Genomic DNA, 24,851 nt, shown 5'->3' on the forward strand with positions numbered 1-24,851 from the left:
GGAGTGTTCTATTTCTTTTTTTTTTGTACCAGGAATCGAACTCAACGCGCTTGCCAGGCAGGCACTGCGTCGCTGAGCCATATCCCCAGCTTGGAGTGGTTTATTTCTTAAAACGACTAATACTCTATACCTGAAATTCCTCTTGGATTGCTCTATTTCTGGTCTTCAAGTAGCTTTAGTACATGCAATCAAGTAGATACAGCCAGAGTTTATAGTCCTTGAGAAACTTGAACCTGAAATTTGACTGATTGCTAAGGTGATTTCATTCTGTAAACTGGGCATTGGTATAACTTTTAGTGTTTATGGAATCTGATTCTAATTATTTTTCCTAAATAGTGCAAATGAATTTTATGTACTTGTGCTTGATTCCTTCTTAGTGTCTCCTTTCTTTTGATTACTTAATGATATCTTTAGTATATAAAGATACATTTCTGCATCATAGCTTTCTCATAGTACTATACACTGTCCAGTATCTTAGCCACAGAAATGTGTTTTGTGTGTCTCCTTGCACCTGCTAGCATTTTTTCTTATAATTTCCTTTTAATAGACCCCGAAAAGAGGCTAATCTTAGGGCCAGCAAACTGCTAATTGGAATAATTTAATGATGATCCTTATAATGGAAAATGGCTCTAAAATTGAGCATGGGAATGGGAAATCAGGAGACAAATGCGGAATAATGCTGGCATTTTTATCCAGAAACAGGGTTTGGGGTTATTTTCTTTAAAGACTACAAACAAGAAACATGAAGATACGTTTTGGTAATTGTTTTCATCTTCAAAGTATCTTAAGTTATGCAATAATAGTTTTAACTAGCTTTTTATTTTCTTAGGATTTTGAACTTCTGATAATGATTTTTGCATAGGTCAGTGTTGACTCAGGCATGAGCACCACATTTAAAGTTTTAGATGAAAATTATACCTTTTGTTTTTTGTGGTACTAAGGATTCATCCTAGGGAGTGCTGAGCTACATCTCAACTCTTATTAATTTTTTTTGTTTTGAGATAAGTTGTCTTTAAATTGCCCACAATGACCGTGAGCTTGTGATCCTACTGCCTCAGCTTCCCAAAGTGTATACCACCATGTGTGGCTAATGTGTATATTTTTAACAGTTTTGCTGTAGGTAGGTGTGAGGTATTCTAAATTCCAATGCTTTTCTGAGATGCTTGCTTAGGTTTCTGTCTTTATATCAGATGGTAGAGAGTTAAACATTAAACTGTTATCTTTCTTTTTATTTTCTCTGTATTTATGATACTTAAATTTTAACATGGTGATATTGGAGTTTTGGTTAGTTTTAAGTTTGACTGAAGAATGTTACTCTGAAATTATAATACTTGCTATGTCATATGCAGGTATTTACTATCAATATTTTTTAAAATTAGGAATTTCGTGAGGATATGCCCTCCATTCTTGCTGATGTTTTCTGTATATTAGGTAGGTATTAAACCTTTATTTCATCTTTCATATGTGCTGTTTGGTAAATTGATGTTAAATAAAATTTTCTTTCAAAATATTTTACAGATGTGCAAATGTTTATGCAAATCTGGAACCATTTTTTTTACTTTTTAGAAATTATATTTTTGTAAGTCATGTCATTACAGTTACTTTATAAAGTAAATTTAGAATATATACAGTTTTTGGGGGTTTGACAATGTATATTCAAATTTGAGCTAAATTTAGCCATTTCAAGTAAAAAAAAAAAGCCATTTTCTGGCATTTTGTCTGAGTTACTGAGCTTTTAGTAATCAACTAGTTAGTGTCATTCATTGCAGGTTTTCAGTGAATATCAAAATCTCAAACTTAGAGCAATCAAGAGATGCTTTGCTATTGTAATTTTTGATTCTTATTTTTAGAAAGAGCAAGAATAGCCAAAGTACTCAAAAATAACTTTTGTTTTGAGGATGAGAAATCATCTTTGGAAATAGCAAATTCTTCTCTATTTGTCCAGAATATATAAGAACTCATGTAAGATAAAAAAGGAATAGTTCTTTGACTTAGAGCAACAGGGAGTGTCCCTTTATGGAAAGCATGGACTTAATGTGTTATAAATGTATTTCTCTAAGTTTAGATAAAAGATTAAAATGATTTTGAGCACAATTTTCCCCTATTTTTGTTCTTTGCTATAAACTTGAATCTAATAGAAAACACTAGTAGCCATTATATTCATTTTAAAGTATGACAGACCTCTGAGGGTCTGTCAAGCTATGATGAATTATTTTAGCTCATTAACTTTAATTCTTAGAATTAGATAAATTACTTAAATGTCTTACTGAGAATCTAGAATTTGGTCTCAGCAAATATAAATGCCTGGGCTTGATCCTTCAGGATATTTCACATTTTATAACTGGTAATATAGGGACCAGGTCAACATATGTGTGGACTGTGAGTGATAAATGAAAAGAGCAAGCCATTGATCAAATGACCATATGTCATAGTTTTAGTTTCACTGGCATAATTATTAATAGTGCCCTCTTTCACTCTCAAAACTGTCCAGATTTTGATGATGAAATACATGTTTATGCTATTTATTGGATTGATTGATTTATGCCAAGTGAAAAACCCTTTAAGCTTAATTTTTGAAACAGGCACTAAAGATATTGCATTAGTTTACAAAGAAATAGGAAACAGGTTTCATTAAAAAAATTTTTTTTTACAGTAAATTTTATAAGATTAAAAGACTTCTATTTGTGAAATCTGTTGTTAGGGTCAGGAGTATAGTTTGTCTTTGAGTAATCATCAATTATTAGTCTACTTATTCTAGAAATTTTTATTGACTTATTAGGATATAATTTCCCTTCATGGTTATTTAGCAGTATGAAATATTGTTACAAGTCATTGCTTTTTACTAGTAACATGAATTAATGAAGATGCTATTTGGTTGCTCTTGGGAAATTTCTTTTAGCCTATCGAGTCCATTTTTACAAGCAAGATTAGGACGGCACTTGGAAAGAGAATTTCCCTCACCTGCCCCCTCACTCACCTACCCCCACCCTTGGCAGAAAAAAATGATCCAAGGGTGATCCCAGACCAAGGTAGGGGAATAGGAGTAAAAATTTGAGCTATTGTTAATGATGATGATGATGGTGATTATGATGATCATGAGAATGATAATATAGGTGCTATTTTTAGAGCACCTTCCATGTTTTAGGCATTATGTTAAACATTTAATTTTATTTTAATGCTCACAGCAAATTCTGTAAGTTAGGTGCATGGATTAGGAAAGGGAGGTTCAGAGAAATGGTGAGTTTTCAAAGCCATGCATCCAGTAAGGCAGCATTTGAATTTGGATCACTTTACCTTCAGTGCCCACAAACATAATGTCTAAATATATTAATGATAAGGAAAATCAGAGTACTTTCCAGGTTAAAATAACTTATTTTGAAAGACTAATCCTATGAAGATGAGGGAGTGAAAGGGGGACCCTGATGTAACTTAGTGCACTGATGGGACTTCTGAGCTGGTGTGGGTAGTTGGTGACACTGAGGACAAGAGTTGGAAACAGTTAAGGATTTTTTTTTTTTAGTAAAATCATAGGGAAAATTAAAAGAAAAGTTTTAAAGTTGGAATTTAGGGTAGAGGAATTAGGGATAAGTGAGTTTATTGGAATGGCATTATGAGTTAGTATAAAAAGAATAAGGGAAATGCAGTTGGGCTAACAGCATATTATATTGATTGTTGTGACAGTACAGCTAAGAAATTTACTGTGGTGCTAGTAAAAGTTCACTCACGTGGTTAGAACCGGAAACAGTGGTAGGTATCTTAATCAGGTCCTGTGGCTGAGAAGAGAGCAGTCTTGAAGAGAAAAGAATGACTCTTTCAGAGAGCTTCCAGGTGATCTGACCTTAGGGGTGAATATTAGGGACGTTAAGGCCCCAGAGGCTAAATAGTTGTGGTTAAAAGAATGAGCTCAGTTCAGCTGCAGGTTCCTTAAGATTAGTATACACACTGTAGTTGAATTTCTAGGCTGAGGAGGGACTAGAAGAACAGTAAGACTGTGACACCTGAGTGTTCCAAAGGTTGATGAAATACACTTGGATTAAAGTCTTAGTGATAAATTGAGATTTTACTACAATTTACATAGCATAAATCATACCATTCAGTTTTGTTTTATGGTACTGGGGTTGAATTCAGGATCTTAAATGTGCTAGGTAAGAGCTTCTACCATTGAGCACATCCCTGGTTCCTCAAAGTTTTGTAATACACTTCAGCTGAGTTTGTTTAGCTACAGTGGCCAGAATATGGGGAGATGAAAACCGCATAAAAAGGAAAAGTGCAGAAGGACCCAGAGAATGGTTATATTTGATGATAAATCCCCTTTTCACTTGATTCTCAGTGTAGACTGTAGAAAGTACATTGAAAGTCATGATGGCACATCTGTTGTATTGGTAGATCACTTAGAAGATAATTTTTATTACTTTACTAAAACTGCCTTTTTAGAAAATAGCATGTTCTAAATCATTAGTTGACTTAAAAAAAGGTTAATAGTATGTAATCAGTCAAAGCGGTAATTTGGAATCAGCCTTGTTTGTAATCTTGCTTGTTGAAATTGGTGTTTGGCATTTAGCATTAATTTTTTCATTTCCACTGTACCTCAGATCTGAAAATTGACAGATTTTCTGAATAATTTACTGAACCTCAAAGGTCTCAGTTTTAAAATATTTCAGTAGGAAGGAAATGAAAATATTGAGTAAGTTTTTATTTAGTGACTGGAGTTGTCACTCAAAATAAGATTTTAAATATATCTTTTCATACTGTATAAAAAGTTGGTGGATAGGTAGTTTGGTTAGAACATGATAGCTGGACCAAGATGGACAGGTTAGAGGTTTGAGTTTTATGAGTAAGAGGATGTTTAGAGTTAGAAGAGATCTTTGTTGTTATCTACCTCAACTTTGCAACTAAGGATTGAATCTCTTTTAGCATCTTCAATTATTTAAACTTTGTTAGGATATTTTTCTTTTTAAGAACATTTTCTTGAAGCTTTGTTGCTTCCAGTGCCATCGGAGGTAGTTCTGTATAACCAACTTATTACCATTTTAAGGATATGTTATAGGTGACAGGGTCAGTCTCCAATGTCGGGAGAAATTAAAGCATTAATATACATGTGAAATCTCTTGTTACTATAGTTTAAAATTTTTCCAAATTCAGAATGAGGGATTTTAAAATCAGCTACTTTTAAAGAAAATAATATTTTAGTGATAGAGAGTTTAGAAATATCAACTAAACTTACCTCTTTTTTCTCCATCATTATAGATATTGAGACAAATTGTTTAGAAGAAAAAAGCAAGAGAGACTATTTTACACAGTTGGTATTAGCATGTTTGGTAAGTTTTACAAAATACTTTTGCTTTCTAAATTTTGTATTAAATGGTTATGATTGCAGTTAATCATGATAATGGAGAATGTTGATATTCACTTGACTTCATTTGTAAGGTGAGATTTGAGTTTTGAAATGGACTATTTTGTGAAACTAGACATGCTATTTCTGTGAAATAGGCATGTTACCAAGTCATCTAAACTATACATAATAAAACCTTGAGTGCTATACCATATCTGGTAAGTTCTTAACAAGTTAAGGAAAAGGTAAACATCTTTAACTATAGATGATTATAGATAGCTTTTAAACTGAATTTTTTTTCATAAACTGTTAGGCAACATGGAGGTAGTTTAAAAATAATAAATTTTAGAATTTGTCACAATCTTTATCTAGTAAACTATTTTATATTCATAAATTTTAGAAGCGAGGTGAAAACACTTTCTCAGACCTGGAAGAATATCCTTGTCATGGCTGTACTAGAATTTGGCTTATAGTAAAAACTAAAGAAGGCTGAAGTGCTGTATTAAGTGAAAATTAAGTTAATTCAATGAGAATTTCATCTGTAGTTCTTGTTGTTGGCTATGTACAGCATGTATATAATTTGTAAACAAATTTTTGAAAGAAATATATTTCAATGTTTAAAGAGCCATCATTTTTGTTAAATTGAAATTCCAAGTCTTTTTACAAATTCTGAGTTGTTTTCTATATGTATGTAAAATATGATTTTTGTATTCTTATTTGGGAAAATTATTTTGAATATGTTTAAGATTGTAGATGTATAGTTGGAAAGCTAAAGAATAAATGACCTTTAATATTTTTTAATACAGTATTTAGTTTCAGACACAGTTCTAAAGGAACGCCTAGATCCAGAAACATTGGAATCATTGGGACTCATTAAACAGTCACAGCAGTTCAATCAAAAGTCAGTTAAAATCAAGACAAAACTCTTGTAAGTACATGTTTCTTGTGCTGTAGATAATGTAGCTGAATATTTTTTATTTCTCATTTTGAATTTATTAGTTTCTGAAGGTGCTTTGAAGGTATTTTTGTTTGTGGTTAGTGTAGAGCTTATTTTTTGTTTTCTAAAATTAGCCTAAAATTGAATCAGCAATGAGCTTTACCTGAGCAAAACCAATGTTAAGTTTGTCCATATTTGAAGTTAAATAATATTCAATGCTTTTATTATTAGCAAGCATTTACAACTGTGGCTATACTCAAGGTATATTCTTAGTGATGGTATGTTATTGTTCCTTGGTATTAGCAGTATTCTTTCTTTGTGTTACTGGTTTTCCCTATGTAATTAACATTAGAGCCATCTTATAAACTAGTATTATTTCCTATATTAAAAGATACACAAAGAAGTAAACTTTCAACAGCTATTCTTAGGATTGTTTTAAGTTAGAAATATTCAGTGAAGAAAATACACTACTCTGTGCAAACTTTCTAATTGAAATTAATTTTATCTCCTTAATATTTATCTAATTTCAGCTATAAGCAGCAAAAATTCAATTTGTTAAGAGAAGAGAATGAAGGGTATGCCAAGCTGATTGCTGAATTGGGGCAAGATTTATCTGGAAATATTACTAGTGATTTAATCTTAGAAAATATAAAATCTTTAATAGGTAAGGCATATCTGAGTGTGGGTGCATGTGTGTATGTCTGTATGTATAAATAAGTATTATTAACATAAACTTTTTTGACTGTTGGAGAATATAAAGACAAAATGAGTACATTGCATACAATTATTTTTCAGTTAAATAAGTGTCTAATAGACTTTTATTATTTTGTTAGTAATTATAAAATTTAACATATTTATGAAAAATCTTTTTCATTGTCACCTGTGTATTTATATTCATTTCTGATCTCTTTAGTACTTTTATCTTTAATTTTTAAGTATGTCTCAGTCATTTTATAGAGGGCAAAAAATATGAAAATAATCTTCAGTGAACTCTTGAACCCCAGTGATATATGATTCTTTTGAACTTGAATTTGAAGAAACTCCTTTTATAAGGGACTTTGATGCACATTTTATCTTTACTGCAACCTCTTAAAGTAGGTATAAGCAGAAGCTGGGCTTGGAGATACATGCCTGTAATCCCAGCACTCTTGGGAGATTGAGGCACAAGTTTGAGCCCAACCTGGGCAACTTAGTGAAACCCTGGCTCAGGTTGTAGCCCAGGGCAAAGACCCAGGGTTCAATCCCCAGTACTGCGGTTAAAAAAAAAAAAAAAGTGTAGCAGAATGTTGCAAAAGTGTAACAGATACAAAAGTGTTATTATCTCTACCTTTTAAATCGCATTTCTATAGCATTTTTCTTTCATTTGCATTGAGCATTTGGAGGAATTATTAGAATTCTATAGAAAGAGGAATTAATGGTAGTAAAATAGGGTTATCATGATTTTCTGAGAGTAGAAATAATTTCTGCTATTTTGGGGGGCGTTGTGCTTATGGAAGATTTTGCAACAGCATAGTGTCTTATGTTTTTAGACCTACAAGAGAATTATTTCTTGCCTCGTTGGTTATATCTTAGGGAATGCTTAACCTCAGCTTCTGAGTTTTTTTTTTTTTTTGATACCGGGGATTGAACTCAGGACTTTGGGCTTGCGAGGCAGGCAGTGTCACCACTGAGCTAAATCCCCAACCTGAGTTCTTTATCTTTGTTTCTGTAATTTATGTATGACTAAGAATGCAGGTGGTCTAATCTTATCCATTTCCTGCAGTACTTTGTATAGGTACCCATAAAACTGTATTTATTATAATCTTCCTTGTTTGGTTTGGCTTTTGGTAACCAACACGTATAGATAAGTCAGCTTTTAGTTTAAATTTATCCTCTTCTTTGAAGTTAGTTCTAATGGCTGTTCTACTTTCTTTGCTGCTTCTGTCCTATGTTGATTTAACAGCAAGAAGGGTGGGCCTATAGGGCAGCAGGATTCTTGTTTTATTTTGTTTTGGTACTGGGGATCTAACTCGGGTCCTTGAGCTTGCAAGGCAGGCGGCGGAACCACTGAGCTAAATTCCCGGCCCCCTTGTTTGTTTTTTGAGACAGTCTTGCTCACTAGGTAGTTCAGGCTGACCTTGAAACTGACTATGTAAGGGCTGCAGGATTGTGGTTACCTGTATTCTCATAGAGAATAGGTTATGTTATTATCTCTGAAGAATAATGTAACAATCACCACCACAAGCTCATGACACAAATAGATATTTCATGAGTATGAACAATATGAACTTTTTGGCTACCCTTCTGTTTTAACCCATCAAGTGTACTATTAAGCATGGTAGAACAGATGTACTAAAATACCACCTTCTCAAGCCTTCCCTAGCCACCCCTGTCAACGCTTTTTATTGTTCCCTGATTATTTTTCTTAGCGCTTATCACCATATAATATATATTTGTCACTGTTTCTCCATGTCAACCACCCACGAGTTGAAAATATTTAGGGAAAAATTGCATCTGTATCAAACATGCATGGACTTTTGTTCTTATCATTATTTTCTAGATAGTACAGTTAAGACAACTATTTATATAGTATTTACAGTGCATTGGGTGTTATAAATAATCTAGTCATGGTTTAACATGTGAAAAAGAGTGTGTATAGATTATATCCAAATACTGAGCCATTTTATATTAAGAAACAGCATCTGTGGGTTTTGGTATCCTCAAGGGAGTGTGGCAGCAACTTCTTGGGTACTGAAGGATGACTGTACTATGCATTTTATCCCTACTCTTCCTGATGGAATATAAGCTTTATGAGGACAGTGGTTTTTATCTGGTTTAATACTTAATCTTCAGTGATTGGTGTGTAGGTGCTACATAAATACTGGGTAAAAAATGGGTGAATCTTTACCCCATTCTCATAGTGTTCATAATAATTCTTAGCCTATATTCCTTGGGATGGAGAAATTCTGAAAATGTATTTCTCTGGCTCAGTGCTTGTTCCTTTCTGGTTAGGTGACCTCTTTCTTTCCCTGGTTGTCTGAAAAAGGAACTTTACTTTGATGCGAAAATTTGGGTTAAGACTTTAATTCCAAGGAGTATTTTTCAGTATAGTTAATTATACTCCCTCTGAATGCAAACTCCATCTAGGTCTTGTCTCATCTGGCTAGAACAGGTAGTCAACACAACATCCTATTTTTCATGACATCCTTGGATGATTTTCTCAGTGTTTAGTCTCACTCTTTTCTTCCTAGAAGCAATCTAGACAGGTAATTCTTCACACAAAACTGTCTTACATCTAATCTCCTTCACTAGCTATTGTCAGAAAGTGTTAACCTAGATTGGTAGGTATGTGTTTTAAAGGGCATTTATATTCAGGGTACTTGTTCTGATCAGGAGAAATCCTTGTTTATTGTCCTTTGGTAAAAAGGCAGTTATTTGCTTCCTAAAACATTCTTGCGTGTCGGAATATTTATATCCTGATAGTCTGGGTCTATTTACTGCATAAACAAGCTAGGAAGCAGAACCATTGAGTTTGTAGGGTGATTGTTATCTCAAATCTAACACTAAATTTGAACAACTTAATAAATAGAAATGGAAAAATCAATAGGCTTTTGACATATCAAGTCATATACAGATCCTGTCAAGTGGTTTTTATAGCAAGATGGCAAAAAGCATCCTTTAGAAATTAAAGGAAGGTGTATCAGAAATTAGATTCTTTTGATTGCTGAACTAAACCAAAGTATTCTATGAATGCCCTTCAAAAAAATCAAAACAGCATGCTGTATACCTTAAAGTGATCATTAGGTTTTCTTTTCTTTCCTTTCTTCTAAATCACTGTCCAGCAGACATTTTTCTGTAAAGCTAATTTAGTATTTTTTGGCTTTATGGGCCAATTGTTTTTTGTTGCAACTACTCTGCCATTGTAGGTTGAAAGTGGCTATAAACAGTACATAAGTGAAGTGGCTGTATTTTAATAAAACTTTGTTTATAAAGCCAGATAGCCAAATAGATTTAACCCATATTCCGTAGTTTGTCAATTCTTGCTCTAAATAAAACAATTCTGTCTAAAATCTAGTTACGGAACTAGTTTACTTGAGCTTAATTTTAGAGAATGAAAATGATTCTTCCTGGTTTGGGGCTTAGTGGTTCAGCATCTTCTCTTAGACTTGAATCCTTACTTTCTCTCCCAGAAGTAGGGCTCAGGACCTTCATTTGTTGCCTAGTGTCTTAAGATTGTAGACTGGACTGGAAAGAGTAGAGTGAGAGTCTTGCCCCTTCAGTCTCACAAATTCTCTTTTTACTTTTCAAGTGACCAGAGAAACAGTACTTCAAGCCAAATTATTATTATTATTATTATTATTATTATTATTCTTAAATTCTTTTATTATTGGAAAGATTACAGGGTATTTAGCCCTTTTGAATACATTATTTTGAGCGTACTTCGTATTTTAATAATCTTAGGATCAATCTGCATCTTGTTACCTTTTTCCTTCCTGTCCCATTGAAAGAGAAACCAGTTGATTGATTGCTTCCTTTACCTAAACTGTTGCTATGTTGAAGTTTCTTGACTGTATGTTAGAAAAAGTACTGCCTACTGTGAAAACAAAGACTGCAATTAGTGAAAGCATGGCTTTTAAGAAAATTAATTTTTTTTGTACCGGGGATCGAACTCAGGACCTAGTGCTTGCAAGGCAAGTGACAGCACCACTGAGCTAAATCCCCAGCCCAAGAAAATTAATTTTTGTTAGGTGCATTCACTGCCTTTTCCCCCTTTTCCCTTTTTTCTTTTTTCCTTTTTTAGTAATAGGGATTGAATTCCAGGGCCTTGCACATACTAGGCAAGCACTCTACCACCAAACTATATCCCCAGCCCTTTACAATTTAATTTTTGAGAGAAGGTCTTAAGTTGCCCAGGCTGTCTTTGAATTTGGGTTTCTCTTGCCTTAACTTCTTGAGTAGCTGGGATTATAGGGATGTGCCTAGCTCTTTAGCTTTTTTCTAAGGGAATTTTTTTTCTAGGTGCTGAATCATTTCCTTTTGTAAAAAACATGGGATTTCTCTCTCCTAAGCTCAGAATTTCCAGGAATATGATTGAGTCTGTAATTCTGTTTTCTTCTCTGAAATGTATAGGCTAGACATCTTTCTCAGTCATGTTAAGGGTTTTACTTTGGGCTTTTATTTTCATGTTAAGAATTTCAATTTGACCTTATTCCTACAACAGCTATTGTCAGTTTAATCATAATTTTTGCTTCTAGTTATAATTGCTCTAATATATTGAACATCTGTCCATCTTTGGGGAAATTCCAGTTACTTTTTAGTGTATTTCTTCAAAGATGTATCATCCAAAAGGTGTGAACTCTCTTTATAGACAGAGAAAGCTTTTATTAATCTCTATATCTCAAGAGCCTAGCACATAGTGGGTCATTATTTAATATTTATTTAAATGGAGTGAACCCATGGCCATTATAGGTCTGTCATTTTAAACTTTTCAATGATTTCTCGTTTCTTTCTTCAAAGGCATTGTGTTTGTATGCATGTGTGTATCTGTGTATATTCCTTAATGTAATTGATAGTAGAGGTAGGAAGCCAGGCTTATGATCTTTGTCAAGATCACACGTCTCTTGATGCTTGGGGTGGACAAAAGCCTTTCTGAGACATTTGAACACAAGAGTCTTATGTTCTATCACAGCTGCCACTAGAAAAAGATTGTCTTTTGGACATTCAAGCTCCCTGATTGTTACTAGTGTCTTACTGTATGTGAAATAGCATTACTGTTGCTTAATGCTTTAAGATTTAAAAATAATTTTCTTTTTTTGGTACTGGGGATCGAACTCGGGTCCTTGAGCTTTCAAGGCAGGCGGCGAAACCACTGAGCTAAATTCCCGGCCCCTAAAAAATAATTTTCTAAACCTTCAGTGTGGCTATTTTTTTCTCATAACATGGAATTGATTGAACAACACCTGAGATATTTAGCAGTTAGAAAACTTATGCTAGTTTTTCTTTTTGAAAGTTAAAAAGGTTGATCTCTTTTATAAATAAAAGTACATGGGCTGGGGATGTAGCTAGTGGCACCCTGCCTGCCACCAGCGCAAGGTCCTGAGTTTAATCCCCGGTACCAAAAAAAAAAAAAGTACAGACCTTTTCTTCTAGATTACTACCTTAAATTGAACCTAGAAAGAAATAGATAGGGCTGGGGATTTAGCTCAGTGGTTCCGCCGCCTGCCTTGAAAGCTCAAGGACCCGAGTTTGATCCCCAGTACCAAAAAAAAAAGAATATGGAAAACTGATAGAATAGCCTCAATGAAGGTATACTGTTAAATAAAATATAATGTTAGTGGTTCATATTTCAGCATGTTGAAAATGTAAACTTCAAAATGTCAATGAAATAGTTAATTTTTACGCTAATATAGTGCTGTTCTCATCCTTATTCACAAGTTTTGTATCTGTAGCTCAATAGGTAATTATTAGGTAGCCAGTTTTTCAAAATTATATTGTGTCTCTTTTGTCCTCTGATAGAATAGATTGTTATTCATTTCTACTTAGTGATATTTTATATTAAATGTAGAAGTTACAGAATTAGACAATTACTAGATCTACTTTCATAATCTCTTGTCAGTTTATAGCAATTTGATTGTACCATTGTTTTTCCAGCTTTATTGAGATCTAATTGACATTTGGTAAGCTGCATACTGTATAAAGGGATCACTACAAACAGGAAAATGCACATTCCTATCACTTGTAATATCTTCTTGTCAATTTTATTATCCCATCTTACTACCCCTTTTCTTCTTTCCAGGCCATCACTGATCTACTTTCTGTCACTATAGATTAGTTTGTTTTTTCTAGAATTCTTCTTTAATTGTAATCATACAGTATGTACTCACTTTTTGGTCTGACTTATTCAGTGTTATTATTTTAGCATAATTGTTTTGTGATGATCCCATGTTGTTGACTAGCTAAATAGTTCTTTTTTATTGTGGAGTAGTGTTCTGCTGTACATGTTACACTTAAAAGTTGTTTATCCATTCATATGTTGATGGACATTTGGGACTGTACAAATAAAGCTGCTATAAATATTTGTGTACATGTTCTTGTATCAACATAGACATTTATTTCCCTCGGGTAAATAACAAAGAATGGAATGACTGAGTCATATGATACAAAGTGTAAATTTAACTTTTAAAGGAACTTCCAATTTTGCAAAGTAGTTGTACCACTTGACATACCCCCATTTAAGGATTCAAGTTGCTTTTTTTGGAGTCACTTTTTTATGTTCATAGTCCTTACTTTTTGGAGATGGAGTGAGAGGTGAAACATTCAGGATTATTTTCCCCCTAGAACTTTAGGAAAACATATTTTTGGAGAATTTGTGAAAATTTGCAACTCTTTTTAAAGATGAGATTACTGCTTTACTCCTTCTTTCCCTTAGTACGAGAAATGGAAGAAAATATCTTCTTAAATATAGGTTGCGTAAAAAGAGGAAAATACTTGTATTTGGAGTATTGGGTTTTCTAAGTGATTGCTAAAAATATTATGAACCAGACATAAGTTTTATGGCATTTAATATAAATAAATGTGGACTTAATGGAAGTAACTGAAGATAGCTTATTAAAGAGTTCAGGTAGAAATAGGCTGCATAAAATTTTTTTTGCTGGAGATGGTGGTGCACACCTGTAATCCTAGCACTAGAGGGGCTGAGGCAAGAAGATTGCTGCGAGTTTGAGGCCATCCTGGGCTGCGTAGTGAGTTATTGACTTCAAGGCTAGCCTGAACTACATAGACCCTGGCTCAAAAAAAAATTGTTTTTTCTTGAGAAAAAAAATCTCCTAAGTCATCTTTAAAAAACATGTGTTTAGACCCCACATATCTCCCTAAGTTGAACATAGTTCTTTTTTTCTCTAGCATTAGAAGAAATCATTGTTTATTTGCCTGCCTAATAAAGTGATTAACTTGCATTTAGGGGCTATATCTAATGAAAAATATATAATTTAAAATATTAAAATTTCGTTTAACTTGATCCAATGGGTTAAGAACTGAAGTAAACTGAGGAACTAGTAGATATCTCATTCTCACTCCTGGTATAAGATCATGTTTTATTGAGAAGAATGGTATGTAGAATTGCCTGTATCATTCAAATTAATTCTTTCTCTTGTGTGCAAATGATAAGTTCTCATAGCATAATGTACATATGATGTGACTACACTATAATATGGTAACAGCTGAAGTTGAATGCATATAGAATTAATATATTAAGAATAGTGTGAATGGTAGGAATGTTTATCAAGTCTATGTCCAGTTGTCCCTTTTTAGTTTTCACTAGGAGCTTTGCATGGATAAATAGCCATAAACACCTAGTCAATGTTTCTTTCTTTTCCTGCTCTATCTAGGTTTTTTCCTTCTCTGCTTGTGTCATCTATACCCTTTTGTCATGTCCCCAACTCCTTTGGTATTCTCTGATCTCTTTGTTGTCAGTAGCGTACCTCTTTTCCGATCAGAAACTATAAATATAAATCAGTGTGGGTTGGGGATTTAGCTCAGTGGTGCTGCTGCCTGCCCCACAAGCGCAAGGACCCAAGTTTGATCTCTGGTACCAAAAAATAAATATAAATATATAAATATATATATAAATATATATTTATATATTTATACACACATATAAATGAGTGGTACAATTTTACTTTATAGCTCTGTTGTATATGTAAGATAAACTAAATGAACCCAAACTTAATTTTATATCAACACCCCAAATATTTTTTGCTTAAAATATTTTTAAAAAGCCCTTTAGTTGCTTAATTTGTAAAATGCATTATTTGATTTTCATATTTTGCTGAGAATTAATCATGTGGATCTCTTTCACTAGCCTGAGTAATCATGGATTCGTGAAACAATGTGGCATAGAAGAACATTTACCTGGGCTCCAGACCCAGGCCTGTCATTAACCCTTCTTGTGATCTTGGACAAGTTACGTTCTCGTCTGTAAAATATGTAGAGTGTTATTTTTTTTTTAATGATCTTGAAAATTACAAAGATTTCCCTCTGAAGGAGAGGAAACAAACTTTTAAGTTGTTTTTAAAAACATTTTTATTTTGCTATATAAGTTGTCCCTGAAAGTTATTGGCTTTACTAGAAATGACATATAATCACTTTTGAATTTGTGTATATCTCATCTGTTACAGGATGCTTTAATCTGGATCCCAATAGAGTTTTGGATGTCATTTTAGAAGTGTTTGAATGCAGGCCAGAACACGATGACTTCTTTATATCTTTATTAGAATCTTACATGAGTATGTGTGAACCGCAAACACTGTGTCATATTCTTGGGTTCAAATTCAAGTTTTACCAGGTAAAAAAAAATGTATATCTGTATATATAGGTTAACATCATACTTTTATGTGTATTGTTTAATTTGAGTTTTATTTAATAATGATTGGTTTCAGCTCATTTTACCAGAGGAAATAGATACATGGAGAGCTAATGATGTGTTAAGTACTATACTAGTAGTATGAATGATGTGATATGAAAGCCTAGAGGAATGCATAATTAAATTTTGTCTCAGGAGAGATAGAATCAGTGAAGACTTCATAGGTATAATTCTTTTAAAACCTGGTTCTTGAAGGATGAGTAGGAGTTCTTTGAGAGTTTTCTATGCAGGAGTAACAAACTGTGAGAATGAAGATGTAGTGGTGTGAATATATGTAACTTAATTGAAGGAATGGTCCTTAGTCTGCTGTGGCTGGATTGTAAAAGGGAAAAGAGGGGATAGAAAATGACTTTGCAACGGTAGGTTCGTTTTATTGTCTCGGGCCTTGAATATTGTGTTATGAGTTGCAATTTATTGTATAGACAATCGCTATTGGAATTTTTATGGATTTGAATAAATACTTGAGGCATATGTTACATCATTTTTCATTAAACTACTGTAATTGCTATCAAGCTAATCTACGTCTCTGATTATTTCTCTTTCAATCCATCTTTTATATTGTGAAATTATTACTATTTCTAAAAGAGATTTGAATGAAGCACTTCACTGCTCAAAAGTCTTTGCTGGTAGGATGAAATTCAAACTTCAGCAAGTGACAGAAAAAGCTCTTTACAATCCAGCACTGTTCTTTTTTCCAGCCTTATCTTTAGGTATTTTAACCTAATATTCTAGTTATGTCAGGTGACTAGCTGTTTCCTGAATTTAGGTGTAGACTTTTCTGTGGACTTTTGTTCATGCAGTTCCTTATACCTAGAAAACTATTCTTACCTAATCCTCTCATTTCTCTTTTCTTCATCTCGTGAACTCCTGTTTATTCTTTAAGATCAAGTGCTCTTGCTCTGAAATTTCTTAGATGACACTTGGCTGTGTAGATTTAGTCAATTACAATCTTATAGAACTTGACACACATTTCTAACACTTAATCATATTATATTAGAATAAATTGTATCTATCTTTTTTGCCAGATTGTGAGCCATTTAGATGGGTTCTGTTCTACTAATTTCTATGGATTAATTCACTGTTTTGCCATAATGTATGTTCACTAATTGGAAATAAGTGCTCTGTGTTTTAGGAAGACAATTCTCTTGCCAGCATGGAAGATGTAATAAAGGTCTCCATTGTTCTTTTGATATGACTTTGCTAATTTGTCTACTTGCCTGTCAGAATCAGCTAGTTAAAAAGTACTCATTCATTGAATGTTTATGATGTCCTGTTGCTCTGCTAGGTACTGATGATACTCTGGAAAAAAGGAATGCCTATCCCTGTTCTCTTGGAACTATAGTTCAGGATAATCAGAGAATTTCTTTTTGAATTCTCAAATGATATAGTGCCTGTGCCTCTCTGCTTGTCTTTTATTTTTGTATTCTCCAGAATGCTCCAGAAGACAGAAGGTATGGCACATCAATGTTTAAAAGCATATAGCTTTTAAGCCCAATCAAGTCACATTGAAGAATTTTTTAGGCAAGAGTGCTATTATTCCTTTGCTCAAAAATTAGCAATGGCAGCTGTTCTTTTTCCTGCCAGCAGCCTGAGAGACCACTCAATATAGGGCAGTGAAGGACAACCTTTTAGAGCTTCCAATGATACAAACAGCTGCTGTGACACATGTGCCATAGGTTCACCACCACTGATATGGGGAAACAGATTCAGGTATTATATTTCATCAGATTTTAAGAGGTACCATGATTGCTTTGGGTTTAAGAACATGAAGCCCACAGCTGAAGTGAAAAGGTATCCAAAATTTAACTTGGGGCGTGATAAATTAGAATATAAGTTAGGGCTTTGGATACTGTGGATTTTAGAACATATCACAATGCATAATGGTGATCTACTCTGTAATACCAAGTTAGTTGAGTTCTTAGTTTTAGAATTAACCTTCATATGAAATTATTCCATATAATAAAACTTTTGAGCTGGATTAAATATACCTTGGGTGAGGCATTTGCCAAAATTTGAATGATCCTTTTTTTTTTTTTTTGGTACCGGGGATCAAACTCAAGACCTTGAGCTGACAAGGCAGGCTCTGGAACCACTGAGCTAAATCCCTGGCCCAGCACTTTTCTTATATAAAAATAGCCAAAAAATATTTGTTTTAGAAATTACCTGTTAATGGAAGAAGTAAGTCTCATATTGCTTTATATAATCCCATTCTCTTGTGTCTATTGCCGGAGCTGTCTTGCCATTGTAAGAAAATGTAGTCTTTAAGGGCTACTAAGTATAGGGGGAAAAATGTCAGAGATATTAGATAATTTGTGATCTGGGAAGGAAAGTAAGGAAAGCTATGAAAAACAACTGTTAAGGGGATGTAATCTTATGAAAAAGGCTCCCAGCACATATGGTCAACCTGTGTGTTGGTCCCTTGTCTTAACTCTTTACCATCTCCTTTTCCTATCACTGCCTGAAAATGTTTATTCCTTATTTCAATTCATATTTTGACCAATGTGGAATTGTTTGAATTAATAGGCTTTTTTCCCCTTGGTACTGATACTGCTAGGCAGAGCTAAATATTCCCTCTATAATGTTGGTGAGAGTGATTTTATTCTAATATCAACCTGTGATAGCTAGTTTGAATGTTTTGACTTGAAAGGGTGAGAGAGGATGAAAACAGTTTTAAAAGCACATTACCAATTTGAAGAGTAGGGTAAGCATATCTTTATTCTTCTGACAGAGATTGCTACAATAGAGGTTTAGCAAAAACAAGGAAAAGCACAAAGAACAGGAAGAAAGAAATACTAGAAAGTGTAAGGGTGTCAAAAGAGAAACTTGGCTGAAGTTGTCACAGGAAAGGAGGAGAAGATGATGGTTTTCTTTCTTTTTTTTTTTTGGTACCAGGGATTGAACTCGGGTCCTTGTGCTTGCGAGGCAGGCGCCAGAACCACTGAGCTAGATCCCCAGCGATGATGGTTTTCAACTATGTCTCAGCCCCTTGATTTTTGGACTCATAACACAGAATAGTAATAATGGTACCATGTTACACCCTATTGTATATAACCCAAGCTCATTCGTTTAAGAACTGTTGTCTGAGCACCTTTAAGTGCAAGGTATGATTCTAGGCACTGGGGCTATATTCATAAACAAATCCTTGCTTTCGTGATGCTTATGTTTTAAGTAAATTCTGTGTTTATGTTAGAAAGTGATCCACAAGATGAAAAAATACAGATCAGGATAAGGAAGAACAGGAGTGCTGAAGTCGTAGATTGCAATTTTAAATAGGATAGTGAGTAGACTTAATTGAAAAGATGAGAGTTAAACAAACGCATGAAGTATATAAGTTGTACAAATACCTGAGGAAGAGCCTACAGGCAAAGGTAACAGTCAATGCAGTATCCCAAAGATAAGAGCATGCCTGATGTATTGAAGAACCCTCTGGAGGCCAGTGTGGGTGGATCAGGGTGATTCAGTGCAGGCAGTAGGAGATGAAGTCAGAGGTGAGAGGGACTAGGTCACAGCCAGTGCAAGGTCTTAGGTCTTTGGCAAGGATACTGGGTGAAGCCAAAGGAGGGTTTTGAATAGGGAATGATGTGATATAACTTAGATTTTTCATTTTCTCTTTGTTTTATTATGAATATTTTCAAGTACAGTGGACCCTCGAGTTAGGACCAGCCTGACATATGAACAACTTGGGTTACGACTGGAATTTTAGTTATAACTTATGAACAAGTCTTGAGTTATGACCCGAATGCCAGCCACTTGTGCTTCCAGATGGTCTCATACAGATTTAACCTTAAAAGAGTTCTAGAAGGAACATTACAGCATCCTTTCCTGTGTGAGGTTAATTGAGAAATCCTGAGCCAGTGTCTCTCTAAGGACACTGAGATCTGCCTGTATACAGGAGAGAGACTTTGAAGGCTGTGTAGAGGAGCCTGAGCCTTCAGTTGACCAACTTGGGTTACAACCAGCCCTTGAGTTCGTAAGTCAAGGGTTCACTGTATAAAGAAAAGAATGACTAATGTATGCCTATAACTTCATCACCTGGAATTAAGTTTATTAATATGTAGCTATGCTTTTTTGAAATATGTATTAAATTTATATTACAGTTATCATGAAAGTTTCTTTCAAAATATTATAATTCGTACTCTTTAAGGACATTTTCTGTATAACCAGAATGCAAATTTCATACCTAAAGAGATTACTGTCATATAATAAAATGAAACTATATTCAGATTTCCCAAGTTGTTCCCTAAATGCATTTATAACTAGTTTGTTCAAATGATGAACCAAAGACTATATGTTGCATTTGATGGTCAAGATTTTTCAGTCTCTTTTTATTTAAAATGCCCTCTCCCAGTTGCATTGAATTGTTGATGAGTGCATTCCCTAGAAGACTCGATTTGGATTTATATGATTGCCTTTTCATGGTTGATTTAATTTGCTCTTTGTCCCTATATTTCTTACATACATGGAGTCAGGTCTAAAGGCTTGATTATATTCAGTAAAATATCGAATGGCAAAAAACTTCAGAGGTTATTGTATAGGTTTCATATACACAATATCTGGTGTCTGATACTTTTAACACCAATGTGAATGTCCACTTCTTCATCAACCTAATATTAAATGGTTTAGAATCTATGGTTAATTTTTGCTTGAGCCAGTTTTTGCCTTAGGAGCCCTAAATTCTTGGATTACTAACTTTGTCATGCCCTCCACATTCATTAGCTCTTTTTCTTTTTTTTCCGGTACCAGGGATCGAACTCAGGACCTTGCGCTTGCAAGGCAGGTGCGGTGCCACTGAGCTAAATCCCCGGCCCTGGGTGTTTTTCTTGAATAAAGAAGATTTGCTTATTATCAACTCAGGCCATTCAGTTTCCTCGAAATGCAATTCTTATTGGAAAGTCAGTAAAAGTGCCGTAATATTTTCCCATTAATAATCAGCTTATTGAGGAAAGAGTATCTTTAGTAGCAATCTCCAAGAGTGTGTGTCGGGGAGAGTGTGAACATACCTATGCGTGTTTGTGTTGATTAAAGTTTTAAAAGGATCCACCGGGTTGTGGTAACATTGAATGTTGATCAGATTCTGAATGTATTTTGAAGGTGAGATTGCTGAGGGATTGGATGCAGGGTATGAGAAAATGGAGTTAAGGACTAGATATTCTGATTTTCTTTTTTTGACTGAGTGCTAAAAAGATGGAAACAAGTGAAATTTGTCTCAGCTGAGACAAGTGAAATTTGAGATGGAATGGATTTGGAGTGTTGGAGGTAGGAATCCAGAGATCAGTTGTGGATGTGTTAAAGTTTGAAAAATCTGTTAGATATCCAAGTGTAAGTGACTGATATATGGATCTGGTAAATAACTAGAACTGAATAAATAGATATATAAATCTAGTGTTTAAGAGCAAGGACTGGGCTAGAAATAAAAATAGGTAAATTGAAAGCATGTAAATGCTATTCAAAGTTACAGTACTGGATGAAATCACCAAAGGTTGAATATATAGAAAGAGAAGAGAATAAAGGACTGAACCATAGAGCATTTCAGTGTTAAGGGCTTTGGGACAAGAGGAGGGACCAGCAAGAAAGTAGAAAAGGGACAGCATGAAAGGTAAGAGGAAAACATAGTATGTGGTATTTTGGAAGCTAAATGGAGGAAGAAATGATCAACTCTGTCAAATGCTTCTACTAGATCATCTAAGGACTGAACATTGACTATTGGATTAGTCATCACAGACATAAAAACTGGATATTTTGATGGAGTTGGGTTTTATTAAGGGAAAATGAGAAGAATGGAATTGGAGACAGAATTGACAACTCTGTCGAGGAGGTACAGAGAGTTGCAGATAATAGAGTGGTAGATGGTGGGGGAAGTGAACGGAAGAGAATGGATTTTTTTTTTGAAGATGGGAGAGAGAACACTTTTGTATGCTGATTGGAATGATTGAGCAGAAGGGAAAATTGATGATGTAAAAGACAACAGGGAGAATTATTGGGATTGTATTCTTGAATAGGAGAGAAAGGAGTTCAGTGCTTAAGTAGGTGGATTGACTTTAAATAGGACCAGAGAGAGTTCACCTGTAATGGCTGGTGAGAAGGTAGCATATATAGGTATAGATGTTGGTAGGTATAATTGTGGGATTTTATAGAAAGCCAATTGATTTAATTTTCTCACTGAAATAGAAAGATCATTATGGGGGATATTGGAGCTCAGAGGAAGTAGTTAATTGCATGGATGAGACAGAGTATAATTGGCCAGCAACATTCAGGCTCTACTTGAGACTGGATTGGCATCATGGAGGAAGTTGTAGATACTGGTGATATTAAGGTTTAGGATATGGGGTGAGTGGGTAGGATAGGGTAAAGGAGAAGATACTGGAAGGAAAGGAAAGAGTTCAAGGCCAGCATGATGAAAAGTATTTACATGTATATAAAAATCTCCAAAAGTTAAGAAAGAAGTTAGTTGAGCTTGGTGGCATATGCCTGTAGTCTCAGCTACTCTGGAAGCTGAGGTGAGAGGATCACTTAAGCCTAGGAATTCAAGGCTAGCCTCGGTAACATAATGAGACCGCATCTCAAGACAAAAACAAAAACAAACTAAAACCCAAGTAGAACCTACAAGAGTGATAGTGAGTCAGAATGAAGAGTGCCAAGCTCTGTTGAAGCACCAGGGTGAAGGGAATCTTTGGAAGAGAGGTCAGGACATATGAAGTTTCGCTGAGGATGGATTATGAATTCCAGAGGATTCCATGAAAATATTTCAAGGATATGGAAGAGTGAAATAGAACAGGGATTGTGGTGAATATGGAGATCTTAAGTGTGGGAGTTGATGCTCAAGCTCATTTAAATAAGGAAAAAGGGAATAATGGATCCTGGTATGTTCTATTTGGTTACTGGGGGAGAGGTCAGTAAGTTAAGTAAAAGATTTATTTGTCTTAAATGAGATAGTCTTCTTTAAATGATACATATTGTTTGATTAGCTTCACATTTTATGTTCACAATATCCATCACAATTGTGGAAGAAATCTTACCTACAAAGGTTTTATTATCAGTGCGGAATAGAATACAAGCTTGGTGTGTTGTCAGTGTTTGCTTTTTATTTACATGTGACTTGTTATTGCCAGTTCACATTTTTCTATTCATCTGAGCCCAGCAGTTTAAAAATTATTTTCAAAAATTGTTATCATTCAAAAGATCCTTGTGTTTTAGTGTATGATCGTCATGGCTGACCTGGAATTGACTTTGCCATTCTGTATTTTAAAATGTTGGTTTACATGTCTGTAGTGTGTATAGACAACTGTTTTGAAGGAGAAGTAAGGCAAGCAGATAATGCTTAGTAAAGAATCCAAGAAGTAAAAGAATAAAGAGAAAGTGGAAAGCAAACAGATAGTTCTGCACTTTTACGTTTGCCAGTCTTGTCTGTCTGCATGTCCATCGAGAGAAATACTTGAAAAAGCAAGTTAAGAAAACACACATATAAACAAATGCAGGCAAATGTTAGGCAGTTTAAAGTTTACTTATTCTATTCAAGTGTCAGATGTTATTCAAATGTATAATGTAAAAGTTGTCTAATTTCAAAACTTTTTCTCATGATTATCAGATGTTCAAAAGAAGGATGCTGATAATAATTTTTGTTTTAAATTCAGATGTTTTGTATGATAATGTATATTCTTGACTTGTTTGATCTAATCTAGTTGTTCTTAATTATTGGTAGATAAAGGATATAATTTTAATTGTTGCACTTTATACACTAAGTAGAAACTTTCCTTTTGTTTTTAAAGGAACCAAATGGCGAGACTCCATCGTCTTTATACAGAGTTGCAGCAGTACTTCTGCAATTTAATCTTATTGATTTAGATGATCTTTACGTACATGTAAGTCAAGTGGGCCGCTTGGAATATTTGCTCATCTATTCCAGGGGTAGGGCAGAGGAGTAGGCAGTTATGTAAAACTCCAAGTTTGGTTCTAGCTCTCAAGTGTTATTTTTTAAAGCCCTGATGCATTAATACTTTCTGTTTACTAGTGAATGAATTTAATTCTTTTCTTTGACAAATTATGGAAATCAAATTCCTTTTGGTCACCTTTACAGAAGTTAAGATTAGATGTGAGGTTCAAATTCAGTCATCATCAAGGTGTGTCTCATGGAGAGAAAGCCCAAATTCTTAACCACTATAGTTTTACACTTCTCTATCATATGAATCATGAGAAATATGGGATTATCCAGGTACTTATTCCTTCTCTCCTTAGTGTCAGTCTTAGACGTTCAAGATGAATGATGAACTTTGTTAGTGTATTTTTATTTTTAGTTATTGAAAAAGTACTTGTATTTTTATTATGCAGCAAATGACTACTATTGTGCCTTTATTGCTAGATCTAGGATTTAGAAGTGTGATTGTGATAGATAACCTCTAGTTCAGCAACAATTTTGCTGTCAGTTTGAAAAAAACTTAAGTATTCAGTGTATAAATTATATTAGGTTTTGTATTAAAATATCTGTTGCCTAAAAATCTGTCTAAAGCTGACATTCTTTGCTGCCTTTGAAATCACTTTAAAACTTCCTTGCCTATCTTTGTACAGAATTGAATAAAACTTGGTCTCTACCATGAAAGCAACCATATTCTAGTAAGGAGAAAAGTGGTATTGTATAATAATTACATGGTTGGAGGTATTCACAGAATGCTATGGGACCTCAGAGTAGATAGTGATCATATGTGTTGGATTTTGGAATACTTTCCAGATAGTGATTTTGAACTGGAATCTTGATAGTGAGTAGGAGTTTTCCAGGTTTAAATGCTGGAAAACTTTGTAGGTAAAATTAAGTTAGTATAAAGGCAAAGAGTTTGAAGAGACTTCATTATCCCATTAGGCAACATCAGGAATCTCAGAGGAATTGGACCCTATGTGCAAGGTAGGGGAAATGAAGATGGAAAAGTAGGTTGAGACTAAACTGTTGGAGGGGCTTTTGAGTGCACATAGCCTGGAGTCTGTTTTTATTTTCTCTTGGGCAGAGACAGCCATTCAGGATTTAAAGAAGAGAAGTGATACACAAACTGAGAATATGGAAATTTGATCAGAAAAGGGAGAATTTGAAGATGTAGACAATCTAGAATAACAAATGAAAGATTTAAAATGGTGACAAATTTAAAACTGATTACGTCTGAGTTTTACAGTAAATGCAAGCGGGCCATGTGTTCCTA

The 24,851-nt window shown here is 34.2% G+C and overlaps 1 protein-coding gene across 9 annotated transcripts in view; it reads left to right on the forward strand.

The window, feature by feature from the left end:
• Thoc2 (THO complex subunit 2) overlaps positions 1 to 24,851 on the forward strand; it is a 110,932-nt gene that overhangs the window by 23,860 nt on the left and 62,221 nt on the right. For 8 of the 9 annotated variants that reach the window (XM_021240529.2, XM_087199823.1, XM_087199824.1 and 5 more), the window contains 6 exons: positions 1,380 to 1,431; positions 5,248 to 5,318; positions 6,139 to 6,260; positions 6,800 to 6,933; positions 15,425 to 15,591; positions 23,436 to 23,528. In XM_021240529.2, coding sequence (XP_021096188.2) covers positions 1,380 to 1,431; positions 5,248 to 5,318; positions 6,139 to 6,260; positions 6,800 to 6,933; positions 15,425 to 15,591; positions 23,436 to 23,528 — 639 coding nt within the window. Of the gene's footprint in view, positions 1 to 1,379; positions 1,432 to 2,899; positions 3,030 to 5,247; positions 5,319 to 6,138; positions 6,261 to 6,799; positions 6,934 to 15,424; positions 15,592 to 23,435; positions 23,529 to 24,851 lie in introns of all 9 variants that reach the window. The other variant, XM_087199826.1, reaches the window with a different exon arrangement.

The sequence above is a fragment of the Heterocephalus glaber genome, unplaced genomic scaffold, assembly GCF_053883595.1.
Source record: "Heterocephalus glaber isolate CG9 unplaced genomic scaffold, H.glaber_assembly_v1.0 deba00001729, whole genome shotgun sequence".
NCBI lineage: Eukaryota > Metazoa > Chordata > Mammalia > Rodentia > Bathyergidae > Heterocephalus > Heterocephalus glaber.